Source organism: Lithobates pipiens, unplaced genomic scaffold (genome assembly GCF_037356315.1).
Source record: "Lithobates pipiens isolate NorthernLeopardFrog02 unplaced genomic scaffold, aLitPip1_a1.2 Scaffold_19, whole genome shotgun sequence".
Lineage (NCBI taxonomy): Eukaryota > Metazoa > Chordata > Amphibia > Anura > Ranidae > Lithobates > Lithobates pipiens.
Genome location: NW_027507764.1, coordinates 553,396,728 through 553,411,499, shown reverse-complemented (window position 1 = coordinate 553,411,499; position 14,772 = coordinate 553,396,728). Strand labels below are relative to the sequence as shown.

The 14,772-nt window shown below is 39.8% G+C and overlaps 1 protein-coding gene across 1 annotated transcript in view; it reads left to right on the top strand.

Moving 5' to 3' along the window:
* ATAD2 (ATPase family AAA domain containing 2) overlaps positions 1-14,772 on the top strand; it is an 89,643-nt gene that overhangs the window by 50,494 nt on the left and 24,377 nt on the right. Inside the window, exons 17-24 of the mRNA XM_077493290.1 lie at positions 1,443-1,578; positions 3,060-3,246; positions 5,326-5,511; positions 8,734-8,869; positions 8,954-9,150; positions 10,366-10,525; positions 12,187-12,309; positions 14,219-14,368. Of these exons, the coding sequence (XP_077349416.1) occupies positions 1,443-1,578; positions 3,060-3,246; positions 5,326-5,511; positions 8,734-8,869; positions 8,954-9,150; positions 10,366-10,525; positions 12,187-12,309; positions 14,219-14,368 (1,275 nt within the window). The remainder of the gene's footprint in view (positions 1-1,442; positions 1,579-3,059; positions 3,247-5,325; positions 5,512-8,733; positions 8,870-8,953; positions 9,151-10,365; positions 10,526-12,186; positions 12,310-14,218; positions 14,369-14,772) is intronic.

Here is a 14,772-nt window from a genome sequence, read left to right as displayed (position 1 = left end):
CTGCTGCTGGTGCACTGGGTGAAGTTTCACTATTCCGTCCGTGTGGTCTCCAACGTTAATTATATATGAGAAAAGACATATCCATAGTGTAATACATTCTTAACCAGATCGTTCGTTTATTTGTATAAAAAACTACTCACATTTGACATTAAAAGCATATGCATGTGGAAAAAACTCAGCCGTTCCTCTCTATCCGTTCAAATGAGTGCACACAACGTTTGCACGAGTGAATGAAATATTCCCTATTGACTTTACGCATCAATTACAGCAATAGTCTGAGGAGGCAGTATTATTAAGCCAAACATTAACTTTGGACTTATATTGGACATGTATGCGTCTTCATGCGATTATTAGTTGAACATATTTCTGATCCCTGGTTGTTCTGATCCCTAGTCGCTTTTTTCTGCACTTTCTTTGCACGTATTTGCACAGTTTTTTCTGAACTAGCACACTGTTGGATACTAACAACATTTTCACCTATTTTGTATATCTAAATGAATGTTTATTATATTTTTGGTATTCACTCATAGTATGCTGACACGTATAAGATAATTTAATATCTATTTTGGATTTAATTATGATGGAACACACATTTTGATTCAATATTGATCACACATATATTTTTTAGGTTTTTTTTCAAGGATATACTTTTAGCATATATACTTATAGGATATATACAAAATTGTTTTAGGAAATTTTTGCACGCTATTGTTAATAGCATTTCTTTTTAAATAACACCAGTTTGTGGTGATAGGTCAATTTAACACACCACTGATAGGGTTTAGCGCCATAACCTTTTTATTTTATACTCTATATGATTTCACTGACTGTTGATGAGGGGAATCTCTCCCACAGAACTATTGTGTTATGTCTGGAGAGAGAGAGAGAGTCTTCCTTTCCATGAGTGTCAACTGCTTTTACTTGACAATCAAATATTGAAATGTGAGGGCTGTTCTGTCTCTAGGACAGAGAGCTAAACCACTCTGCTCCATAAACTTCAGATACCTTATTGTTTTGATCTTGGATTTATTGGAACAAGCCAGGTGAAATTTTTAAGCTTGCTGAGCGGTGATGACAAGAGATTGAAGAAAGCATGCCTTACCGTGTTGCTGTAGATTCTTTAAATGGAAGCTGACTCCCTTCCTCTGGAGATTTCTCCCAGAATGCACTGGTTCTTAACAACTTTATTAACACATTCTAAGAAAATACAATAGGTAACTTCTACAAATGGCAAAGCTATACCAGAAAGGCAACATTAGGTGGCGCCTACACTCTGCATATAACTAGCTTGGTGTAAATCACGAAAACTAACATGCACATAAACACCAGTAAACTGAATGGAAGCCCAGTGGGCAGAGCAAGAACACTGCTACTACTTTGTACCAAGGTCACTTGTAAGTATCTCCTTCACTTATATATTTTTTTTTTCTTGTATATTTAAGTACTTGGCATAGATTTGTTGGATGAAGATCTGATTTATAGCGAAGATGAAGGTCCCTCTGTGTTTGAAAATGGGATAATCAATAAACTACCAAATGGCAAACCAAAAGAAAATCGCCCGTTTATTCACCTAAATGTGTAAGTAATCTTATGAATCTGATGCACTGACTTGCAGAGATAAGTAATGTTAATTCTAATTAATATCTCCTTCACTATTGCCTAAAACCGGTGAAGGAGTTTGCTTATACCCTATACTGCAATAATCAAACCCCTCCTTTTTTTTTTTTTTTTTTTTTTTTTTTTATAACCTTAATGCAGAGACTGCATTATGATATGTGGTATTGGGGGGAGGGGAGAGAGAGTTCTAATATATGATGTTAAGTAAAACTGACTAAGAACTGTTTGTAAAAAGTAATCTGTATGCTTTTTACTTATAAAATTAAAATAAAGAATAAAAAAAGAAAAATGTGACACTAGAACCACTTTTTACTCCTCCTTCATGCCTAAGGGTAAAATGTTAATACCAAAGCACAATTTTACAACTTTGACATGTGTTAGTAAAACCGTATATATCACAACTACTTTGTGCGTCGAGGTGGATTATACTGCATTTTATTTATTTATTTATTTTAAGGACAAATTGGCCTTTCGTTTGGTAAATTTATAGCTTTTATTTTTTACTATTGCAGGAAAACGGGCCCAACATAGTAAAAAAAAAAAAAAAAAAAATATATATATATATATATATATATATATATATATATATATATATATATATATATATATATATATATATATATATATATATATATATATATAAAATTCATTTTTTTTTTTTTTTTTCGGCTGTATATTTCTTTCTACTACCATAACCTTCCACCAAAGCACAACCCAAAATAAAGTCTTCTCCTGATGATCACAGCAATACCACATATTTTGTTTGTACTTGTAGTACAGCCCTTAAACAATAGTGCACATTTTGAGTTTTTATCCTAGCTAAAGCACACTGGCACTAATTAAAAAAAAAAATATGCTGACCCTAACCCTAGCACTGACCGAGATCAGACTTTGATATGGGTATTTTATTTTTTCTCTCTGCAAAGAGAGGGATGATGTATCGCTCCTCAATTCGGTGAGAAACACGGGGGGGGGCAGACTTAACAGTGACTGATCGTTGTGATAGCCAATCGGAGGCTATCGCAGTGATCAGATGACCCAGAATAAGGAGTTCTGGGTCCCAATCATAAGTTCGGGGCTTTCCCTGAGGCCCCGGTCTCTGTGCTGGGAGCGTGCCGCATGACGCCTCCCAGCACAGACAGATGAGCGGCCCCACTGAAAAAAGTCGAGTGGGTCGCATATTTGCATATGCTCTGCACCAAAGGGTTTAAGTGCATGGTGATTATTGCACTCTGTTCTTTTTCTTTATTGTTGATACTTCATATTTGCCTCTGCAAAAGTTTTAGGATTAAACCATTATTTCTGCTGGATCAATTTTTTTTTATTAAAATTTTTTTCTGTTTGGAGAACTCTACCCCCCGGTTTTAAAACCTAAGAAATTTTCTATTCCTTGTATAGTTACAAGAGTTGGAGTAACACTGTCTCTTTTATATATTGATCAGGAACGCCTATCATCAGCCCACTTCGTACAGGCCTAGGTTTCTGATCTGTGGGAAGCCAGGCCTGGGTCAGGGTACGCACTTGGCTCCAGCACTCATACACACTCTGGAAAAGTTCACCGTCTACACATTGGATTTGGCTGTGCTTTTCGGGGTTAGTGTAACTTCTCCAGAAGAAACTTGTGCACAGGTAATTTAAACCTTTTATTATCTTTGCTAAACTTTTAACCATGTTCTAACGAACAGAATAAATGTTGGAGATGTTTTGCATTACAAGGTAAATTAATTTAGGGGAAATATTAAAAACATAAGTATGGCCATACCACGGCTTTAAAAATGCAGTTCATAAAGAGCAGCGATGTTTATAAATGCCCTCTGCCAATCAGAGTTGTATTTTCAAACAGGAGGACATTGCAGCCTGCGTTTGCCTTTTAACTTTGCAGTAGAGCTCTTCTCAATTTACATTTCTTTTATGTCTGTCTACTTTGGTCTTTCATCTTTTGTAATGCTTTCATTGTGAATGCTTGTTTATAAATTCCTTTTCTAGGGATGGTTCGATATGAAGGCCGCCAAAAAATAAGGTTATCGTTTTGATGGGGGGGGGGGGGGGGGGGAAGCCGATAATGGCTACATTAAAAAAAAAAAACACTGCGTTCCTCTTTTTTATTTTATTTTTTGAACCCACTTCAGCCCCGGAAGATTTGGCTGCTCAATGACCAGGCCAGTTTTTGCGATGCAACATTTTAACTCACAATTGCGCCCAAATATAATTGATGTCCTCCCCCCACCCCACAAATAGAGCTTTCTTTTAGTGGTATTTGATCATCTCTGTGGTTTATTATTTTTTGCGCTATAAACAAAAAAAGCGACCATTTTGAAAAAAAAAATACCTATTTTGTACTTTTTGCCATAATATGCCCAGTTGATTTTTTTTATTTTTTTAAAGCAAATTTTTTCTCTCAGTTTAGGCCAATATGTATTCTACATATTTTTGGTAATAAAAATCGCAATAAGATTATATAGATTGATTTGCGCAAACGTTTGTAGTGTCTACAAAATAGGGTATAGTTTTATGGCATTTTTATTATATATAATTTTTTTGTAATGGCGATTTTCTATTTTTATCAGGACTGCGACATTATGGGAGACACATCGGACACTTTTGACACATTTTTGGGACGACTGACAATTTATACAGCGATCAGTGCTATAAAAATGCACTGTTTAATGTATAAATGTCACTGGCAGGGAAGGGGTTAACACTAGAGAGCCATCTTAACTGTGTTCTGTGGGGGGAGAGGACTTGACTATAGGGGATGACAGATTGTGGTTCCTAGCTATTAGGAACTCACAATCTGCCTCTCCTCACAGAACAGAGGTGTGTGTGTGTGTGTGTGTGTGTGTGTTTACACACACACATCCCTGTTCTGCATCTCGTGCCCGGATCTGCCACAACCATCAGCACCCCCGCATTGCAGCGGGCGCGTGCCTGCTATCCCGCTTAAAGGCGCCGACGTACAGCTACGACTGTTAACAGGATTGTGCCAACCTGCCGCAGTATAATGACGGCAGCTAGTCGGCAAGTGATTACTGACCAAATATGCACCAAAAAATGCGGCAACGCCACAGCGGACCAGAGTGAAGACATGCATAGAATTTAACGGGATGCATTTTTCTGGAGGTGTGTGTTTCTTTTTTTTTTTTTTGTTTTCTTTCTTTTTACTCCTTTTTTAAATGCAAAATTGCTTAGGCAGCTCCCACAGTAAGCAGTTATCGGCTGAAAAGATGCTGATAATGGCCAAGAATAAAGTCATATTCATTTAAATTCATGATCTTAATGAAAAAGTCAAATACAATGCAGTTTTATATAAAAAAAAAAAAAAAAAAAGTCCATTTTGGTTTTCAGCTAAGTGCATCCTGAATTTTGGGTTTTAGTCCAGTTTTCATTATGGCGCACCACTAGCCTTTTCCTTGTGTCTCAAATACTCAACAGTAAGATGTTGCTGCCATAATTCCCAATTCCTGTTCACTTGGAGTTTTTGGTGTTCTCATCCAGCTTTGTGTTTTGTGGCCCCCTTCATTTAATCTCGGGTTGCAGAGACCCTTTGGGATGTTCTGCTCTACAGAATTCTATAGCAAGGATTACTTGAGACCGTTGCAATGAAACCATGCTATCCTAAAATATGCCGACTCTGTGAATGTAGTTAGATGACACTGAATGGAATGACTTGAGCTTAACTGTGAACAACTTTTCTCCCTTCTGATCCAGCTCTTTCGTGAAGCAAGACGGACTGTTCCTAGCATTCTGTATATTCCACACATTCATCTATGGTGGGAGACAGTTGGCATTACCTTGAAAGCAACATTTCTCACACTAATCAGAAGTATACCATCGTTTTCTCCAATCCTCCTGTTGGCAACAAGTGACATGGAATATGGTGATCTAGACTCGGAGGTAATACCTGTATTCTAGATAAGAATAATAGTTATGGAGAAAATAGCTAGTTTTGATATAAGATTATTTCCTTCTTGTCTAGCTAATATCTTTACCTTCACATTTCAAGCTGGGTTAGACCTTAATAATTTATAAACCATTATGCAATTAAGCCTAATTTTTAAAGTACCATCCAATGAGGCCCAACATTTCTTTTCATCCAATCATTTTGATTATTTTTTTTTATTCTTCTAATCTGGCAAGACTAAAAAAAAACTTGCATTAGATTGAGAAGGCAGTACTGCTAGGTATGTGAAGTCATCTTTTGCAGTATAAATATGCAAGTTCCCTGTCTGTCATTCTGATCCAGTGAGTTAAATACATTTGGACACAGACCTGCATTAAGTATGCAGATTAGACACTGACTTTTGAACCTGCTTGCTTGTTCCGGGTTAGCAAGTCACTATACTGAATCCACGGACTGGCAACTGCTGTAGTATTGGCAGGTTGGCCGTTACAATATCTGTGTTTTATCTTTGTTTTAGCCTAGCAGGACTGGATTCCAGGGAATATTTACTTGGGAGTCCTTTCCTCCTTGTCCCTGGGTCTATAGTTGTATTTTCACTGTCTAAAACAATTTATGTGGATTTTACCTTTTTTAAGTGAGCTCCCCCATAGAAAGCCACTTGCTATGGTGGCGCTGATGCAGGCTAGGTACCGAGCCATGCTCTGTGTGTCCAGGAACACAGAATGTAGTTTGGCCTTGCTCCTGCTTTCTCCTCACAGGCTGGCAATGGCTCCCACTGCTGCCCCCCATGTCATGTGAGGAGAAGGGGTGGAGAGAGCCATTTCTCATGGGCAGTGTTTGATTGGGATCAGGTAAGTGGAGGGGGGGGGGGTCCTGCAGAGAATGCATTTAGGTAATAAAAATTCAATTTTGAGATCCATTAGAAGGTGTCATTGATCCTTCCTTCCTTCAGACAGCCCTTAACCACTTCCCACCCGGCCTATAGCAGAATGACGGCCGGGCGGTTCTGTTATCCTGACTGGGCATCGTATGACGTCCAGCAGGATAATTGCTGGCGTGCGCCTATGGGGACGTGCATCCCAGTGATCGGTGGTGTGGCGCGTCAGTCTAACACACCGATCTCAGTAAAGCGCCTCTGACGGAGGCTTTTTACCATGTGATCAGCCGTGTCCAATCATGGCTGATCACGATGTAAACAGGAAGAGCTGTTTATTGGCTTTTCCTCACTCTCTAACAGACACGAGTAGAGGAGAGCCGATCGGTGGCTCTCCTGAGGGGGAGGGGGGGCACCAGGGATACCACAATGTATGCCAATCAGTGCCCATTATGAACGCCTGCCAGACCCCCGCCTGCAAAAGGCTACTAGGAAAATGTTAGGATTATTCAATGAGGCCTAGCCGTGTGCTAACGGTGATCATAAATCTAGAATTGGACAGTGGAGGAAAGCAAGTGATCTCAAGTAGTGTGCTGGAGGAGATGAGAAGCAAGAGACTGTCACTTTAGATATCAACCAACTTTATTTCCATTAAGCAAGATTTATCCATTGGGCATCCCATGTCCAAATCCAAGTTTAATCCTCTTGTGATGGTGAAAAACCTCAATCGGGTTCAAATTGGATATCTGCTGCTGGTTCTAATTATAAAGTGAAGATGTGCTTGCACGCCGGAAGCAACCACTCTGACATGTCTGCTCAGTTTGATTACTTCCACATCTGTTTATTGCAGGGCGGTGCCTAATGTTTTATACACAAAGAACAGTAGATGATACTATGTAAATGTGGTCAGTCTAAAGCAGGGCTCGACAAAACCCGGGCGCCAGGTCGCATTGGCGACTAGAATTAGCGACTGGCGCCTGGGGCAGCACAGCTGGGGGTATCCTGTCTCCGTGGACACCCCCAGCGTGATTTGCGTCGGGCCGCGCCGCCGGCGGCCGGTAATTGAGCCCCCGGCTTTGAGGCCTTCTGTGATGCTATTCCCTTCTGTGATGGAAAAAATAATTTATTTAATAAAAAAAAAAGACAACAGTAAAGTTAGCCCAATTTTTTTTTATATTGTGAAAGATAATGTTACGCCGAGTAAATTGATACCCAACATGTCATGCTTCAAAATTGCGCCCGCTCATGGAATGGCGACAAACTTTTACCCTTTAAAATCTCCATAGGCGACGTTTAAAAAAATTCTACAGGTTGCACATTTTGAGTTACAGAGACGGTCTGGGGTTAGAATTATTGCTCTTACTCTACCGATCGCAGCGATACCTCACATGTGTGGTTTGAACATTGCTTTCATATATGCGTTCGCTTCTGCACGCAAGCTTGGCGGGACAGGGCGCATTTAAAAAATTTTTTTTTTTTTTTTTATTATTTTAACTTTTATTCTTTTTTTTTTCACTGTTTTAAAAAAAAAAATGTGTGTCACTTTTATTCCTATTACAAGGAATGTAAAAATCCCTTGTAATAGAAAAAAGCATGACAGGTCCTCTTATATATGAGATCTGGGGTCAGAGAGACCTCACATCTCATATTTACATTTAAAATGCAATAAAAAAAAAAAAATAGTCATTTGAAAAAAAAATAAAACAAATAAAATGTCCCTCTAAGAGCTATGGGCAATGACTTGGAGACAGGTGAGGGGCTTGGGGCTATCTTCCCCTCACTCGTCTCCATGTCAGGCCAGCGACAGGTCCAGATCGCCGTCACGGACCCGGCTCCTAACTTTTTTAGCTGGCTCCTAGATTCCAAGCTAATTTGTCAACCCCTGGTCTAAAGGGTACATCTTATTAGCTGAAATACAAGAGGAATGCAGAAACTTTATGCTGAGGCTTGGTTGTTGCTGGGTCTTCTCCTTGCTGCCTCATACCTCCAATGCGAGGGCAATGGGGGGCAGTCGCCATCTTTAGTTCACAAGCAGAGCTGAGCTGTTTACTATATAATGAGTTGCACAGAAACATGTATACACATAAGAAAATGGGCATTTTTATGATTATCATTATGTTCATTACATTCCTTCACACACTAATAAAAACAAGCAAGAGATTGTTCATTAATTGGAGAAAGTGTGCCTAAAATGGATGTCTGACCAAGCAGGGTGATGTGTGGATGCTGAAACTCACAGCGACCCCACAGGGGCACCGCTACACAAGTATAGGTTTCCCATAAATATGTGGAAACAATATTTTACCAGCCTTGGAATAACTGATCTGCTTTCCTTTTTTAGTTACAAGATCTGTTTCTGGATGATTATAAGGAGGTCTTCAATGTTGAGTTACCAGACAAGGAAGACAGGAAAGCTTTCTTTCGGGATCTTATTTTGAACCAAGCTGCTAAGCCACCAACTTCCAAAAGGAAGGCAGGTTAGTCTCATCTTGTAGCCTTAACAATAAAATAAAGGTATCCTTACAGCAAAGTTACCATGTGTGTTTTTTATTTTTTATCAGTTCTCCAAGCTCTTGAGGTGCTGCCAGTGGCTCCACCACCTGAGCCCCGCCCACTTACTACCGAGGAGCTAAAACGATTGGAAGCGCAGGAGGAAGACACGCTCCGTGAACTGAGGGTCTTTCTGAGGGATGTTACCCACCGAATCGCTATTGATAAACGATTCAGGGCTTTTACTAAGCCAGTGGACCTCGAGGAGGTAATTGGGATTCATGTCTGTATGACTTGCATGCTTTTTGAGCTGCAGACTGAAATGGTGAAATGATTGGAATGTCAATTCAAAAACTTTTTTATTTTATTTTATTTTTTTTTTTACAACACTGGGCACAGACAGCTTTCAGGGTTTTGCATACTGTGAAAGCTTTTCAATGCACTTGAGCAGGTCTATTTGGGGTTTGATTGGGCAAGTTTTAACATTTTAAATCGCACGTTTATATTAAAGTGATGGTAAAGTTTAAATTAAAAAAAAAACATGTTATACTTGCCTGCTTTGGGCAGAGTTTTTTGCACAGAGCAGCCTGGATCCTCCTCTTCTCGTGTCTCTTGCCGATGCTTCTGGAATGAAAAGTCACTGCTGGATATGAGTTCGCTAGATTGACCAGATGCCAAGTCCAGGTGGGGTAGTGTCACTGCCTGTGCATGGCATCCTCTGTTTCTGGGGCTGTTAGATCAGAGGGATGTGGACATGGCCAACTCATGCTTCCTCTGACCAAGCTTGCTTGGGAAAGGGAGTATTTGGGGAGCTTTCTCCATGTTATCCCCTGCTATTAATACAGGGCATTTTCTTGTCTTTGGTCATCTGAGAAGTCTCCTCTCCCAATCCTCATCCTTGAGTTTTGAGCAGTCTGGCTGTCTTCTGCAGTGTTGACCATCCTGATGGAGGGTCATTCAGTTGGACAATCATCTCTAGGTGGCTCAGGCAATCATCTAAACTTATGTTCTGAAAAATTGGGTTTCACTATTTGCAGTCAAGATGCACTCTACTAGGTCTGTGAGTGATTGTTGGGCTTTCTGGCATCAATCCACTATTTCTCAGATTAGCAAGACTGCCACCCGGTCTTCTGTTCAGTCTCAAGTTTTACCAGGTGGATATTGCTGCCCCAATCTGATGCCAGCTTCAGGTGTAAGGTCTTTCAGGGGGCTTTTTGAGCTGCAGACTGTCTTCTGTTTTGTTGGGCCTGTTGACTTTTGTTTGATGTGTTGCCCACCCCCACAGTTTGACTGATTTTGGACCTCCCTAAGGTAAGACTTCTGTGTCCCTCAAAAGACACCAAAGAGATTTTTACAGTTAGTTCAAAAGCCCTATTTTTCTTACTGCAGGAAAAACCTAAACAATAGTGACTTGCTCTACAGAGAGTGATGGAGGTTTGGATGTAAAGTCTGATAATGCCTTTCATTTTCTAAAATTTCTCAGGTTCCAGATTATGTCACAGTGATTGCCCAGCCTATGGACCTCTCAACTGTTATAAGCAAAATTGATCTGCACAAATATCACACTGTGAAAGAATACCTAAAGGACATTGATCTTATCTGCAGTAATGCACTGGAGTACAATCCAGACAAGGACCCAGGAGGTGAGCTACTAGACTACTTTCCATTTGTTGAACATCCCCCTTGTATTTGGTCTGACTTGACTGGGCAGTTTGAATAGGACTTCGCCATCTACTTTTAAACTCCTGTGGGTGGATGTACTAAGGTGTTGGTGGGATTTAGTAGTTTGTTGATGGATCTTGTTTTTATTCAAATCTAGTCACATGGTGGATCTTGGTTTTATGAACACCACCATATATAATTGGTGAAATGGGACATAATTCCACTTTAGCTTACAAAGTGTTTTAAAAAATCTGACATTTGTGTTGAAGAAAATGGTGTAAAATTAAATTTTTAGTCTTTGGAAAGTCTGCAACACATACAACCAAGGTATCTATGCAATCAGAACTAACCACAAACCCTGGACATTGTTTAACCCCAGTGCAACATGCAATGAACTATATCCACTTGTTGCGCTCGCTCTGTCTCTCAAAGATAATTGGAGTCTTTTTGACCCCAAATCTCTTCATAAAGTAGACCTGTCTGTCTTCCTTATTTCTATTACAAGGGATGTTTACAATCTTTGTAATAGAAATAAGTGATTAAAATCAAAATTTAAAGTGCTCCCATCCCTCTGCAGAAACACGTGCATATGTAAACGATGTTTGTACCCCACGTGTGAGGTATCCGCGCGAACGTTGGATCAAGAATAATTTAGCACTAGACCTCCTCTGTAACCTGTAAAGGCATTTAACCACTTCCCCCCCCCACCCCACCCCCCCCCCCCCCCCCCCCCCGCCATATAGCAGAATGACAGCTGAAAAGTGGTTGTATTATCCTGACTGGGTGTCATGACAACCAGCAGAATAAGTGGGAGCACGCTCCGTGTTATCAGCTGTGTCCCATGACAGCTCATCACATAAAAACCAGGGAGTGCAGTTTATCGGCTTTTCCTCTAGTCACGCTGGCAAGGCTTGTGTAGAGGAGTCGATCGGCTACTCTCCTGATATGGGGGGGGGGGGGGGGGGGGTGGTTGTGGTCTGTGCTGATTATCAATGCAGACCCACTGGGGATGCTAATCTGTACCCATCAGTGCTGCATATAAGTGCCAGTCAGTGCAGCCTCATCAGTGAAGGACAACGTTTTATAACGGATGAGGATCAAATATCACCAAAGGAAAGCTATTTGTGGGGAAAAAAAATTATAACATTTTTCATTAAGTACAGTGTTGTATGTCCACACAATTGTCATTTAAAATGCAACAGGGCAGAAAGGGGGTGAAAGTGCCCAGTATTGAAATGGTTAAAGCATCGCCTATGGAAATTTTTAAGTACTGTACTTTTTGTCACCAATCCACGAGCGTGGGCAAATTTAAAGCTTGACAAGTTGGGTATCTATTTACTCGGCATAACATCATGTTTCATATTGTACTAGTGAGCATTCTTTCTTCTTTTTTTTTTTTTTTTTTTTTTTTTTTTTTTTTTTTCATGTTTCCAGTGTGTGCTTTATGCAGGATTAACCACTGTGACTGCATTAAGCCCATTGGTTTGCAATTGCTTAATGTGTACTCCTTGTTCTCAGACTCCACTAAGTGACAAATTAGTTATTGCCAAGTTTACTGATTCACAAGGAACTTCTAAGCTTCAATTTACTTTTTTTTTTTTTTTTTTAACCCCCCCCCCAAATCCCTTCTTCCCTATTCCAGATCGAATGATCCGCCACAGGGCATGTTCTATGAAGGACACAGTTTATGCAATGATTAAACAAGAGCTGGATGAAGAATTTGAAAAGCTTTGTGAAGAAATCCAGGAATCTCGCAGGAAGAGAGGTTAGACAATTTTTTTTAATTTGTTTTTTTATTATTCTTAAAATAATGGGTTCTACTTGATAATTTTTCCATCCCCGTTGTATTGATAAGTCTTTCCGTGTGTGTGTTTTTTTTGTTTTTTGTTTTATTGGCCTCTTTGGTCTTATCCAATAGTGCATATCCCCAGTCAAAGTCTCCTAAGGGCATGTTCACCCTAGGATCATTTCCAAGATATTTGCAGCTCTATCCAGAACAAGAAAAATCCTATAGTTTGGAAAAATATTAATGACCCCTCTGACACCATTTTTGAGAGCCTTGACCTCCAGTTTCTCATTCAAGTCAATTAAATGGGTTTTGTTGCATGTGTGACCTTAAAGTCAAAATCCAGGAAAATAAAAAATTGTGTTGCCTTGGAACACAATCTTCAAAAACACCAAAGCCAGGTTTAAAGCAGCCCTTCTAATGGGACTTTGTTGGCAAACCCAAAAAAATATACACACAAAAATAAACCTTTTTGTTAATCACTTCATTGCAGCATCACATACCTGGTACGTGATTTTGTTGAAGTGGTTGTACCGGGGTGATGGCCGCAGGCATCACCCCGAGACTGTTGTTTAAAGACGACTTTCAGCTTTCTTGTAACCAATGAGGCTAGGGAGGGGATGTCTCCCACAGCTCGGTATGGGTCTCCTGTCTAACCGGGAGCCAGCGGCTGGCCAGAGTCCCGAACAAAGCCAGATTCGGCTTTGATCGGTCTCCGATGTCTTAGTCCCCCAATCCCTACATATTACTATCACAAGGGATGTTTATATTCCTTGTAACAGCAATAAAAGTGATCAGAATTTTTATTTTTAAAGGGACAGTGTTCAAATCACACGTGAGGGATTGCTGCGATCGTCAGGACAAGGGCAATAATTCTAGCGAAAGACCTCCTCTAACTCGATCCCAAAAAATTTGCCATTCCACGAGTGTGCGCAGGTTTAAGGCATAACATGTTGGGTATCTATTTACTCAGTGTAATATCTTTCACATTATACAAACTTGTACAACTTCTGAAGGAGAGTGCTGTGGGGAAGGGGTCCTGTCAAAAATGGGTACATCCAGTTGTCTGCTGTCAGATGTCGTTTTCACAGTAAATTTTCAATTTAAAATATTCAATGTGTCTCGAACAAGAACGGTTCTTCATCAGGATGGTACCACACCATTATATTTGACCATTAGACAAATATTGTAGTGTACCGTAATTGATAGGATTACTAAATGCCAAATGGCTTACTAGATTTTCTTTCTGCCACAGTCGGTGTTGATGGACAAATGCCTCCCGCAGTGCTATTGTATCCTGCCGGTGGGGGGAACCTTTTCTGGCCAGCAGAATACAATGATTATTGCTAGCTGTTATAACCACTTGCAATCGCATGAAAATTCGACAGTGGTTGTTCTCAAGTCGATCGAGGTATCAACTTGTATAAAACCAGCCTGCCTATTAGTTGTCGACCAATATAGTTTTTTGAGGGCAGACAATACCGATTTTTGTTGTTTTTTTTTTTTTGCTAAGGAATGCAACATCTTTGTGGCAGTAATAGGCATGTGACCATACTCCTTTTTATGGAGGAATCTGGGGTTTATAAGACCCCCAAACCCCTCCTCTGCACTTTAAAGTATTCAAAACAATAACTTGAAGTAAAATCGGTACGTTTCTTACCGATACTTTGAAAAATGTGAATATCGGTCGCCCCCCTAATGCCTATACATGGAATGAAATTCAGCTGGTCCCTTCTGAACTAGTCAATTTTCCATCCAAGTTTTCCTATTGGCAAATCACAGGTTTGCTTTCCAGTGCAAGTATTGGACCCTACTTGTTTTTATTTGAATCTGTACTTGATCGCTTTTTTCCTCCCAAATAGAAACTGTATTACTTTTTTCAACCTAGGTTTCTCCACTGCAAAATATGCACCTTCTTATTACCATGTGCTTCCTAAGAACATAAATACACCGGATGGGAAGAAAGCGGACACAGAGCGTGACAAAATAACTGCAACGCAATCTGCACCTCCTTTCGCTTCCAGTACACCCAGTACAGGTGTGTTCAGACCTTTATCCTAAATGTTATAGCAGTAGGATACCATTGCAACAGTAAGAATGCCTGTCTAGCTTTGCCTGAAATAAAGGTTTATTTAAACCTGTAAGGCGTACATCCTCAAAGTTAAACACAAAATTATGAATGTGTAAATCATAGTTGTATATCAAGATACAAGCACTTAGAACTACATAAAAAAAAAAAAAAAAAATTCATCCACAGATCAAGCTTGAGCTCTATTTTAATTAACACAAAATATATATATATTTTTTTAAGTATTAGCACCCCCACATGGTTTTGTTTTTAATTTTACAGTTACGCGCTTCATTGTTATACTATGTCCTTCATTAAGGGCTAGGTTTACCTTTTATGGATATGTTACACCTGTATTTGGGGTGTAACATGCT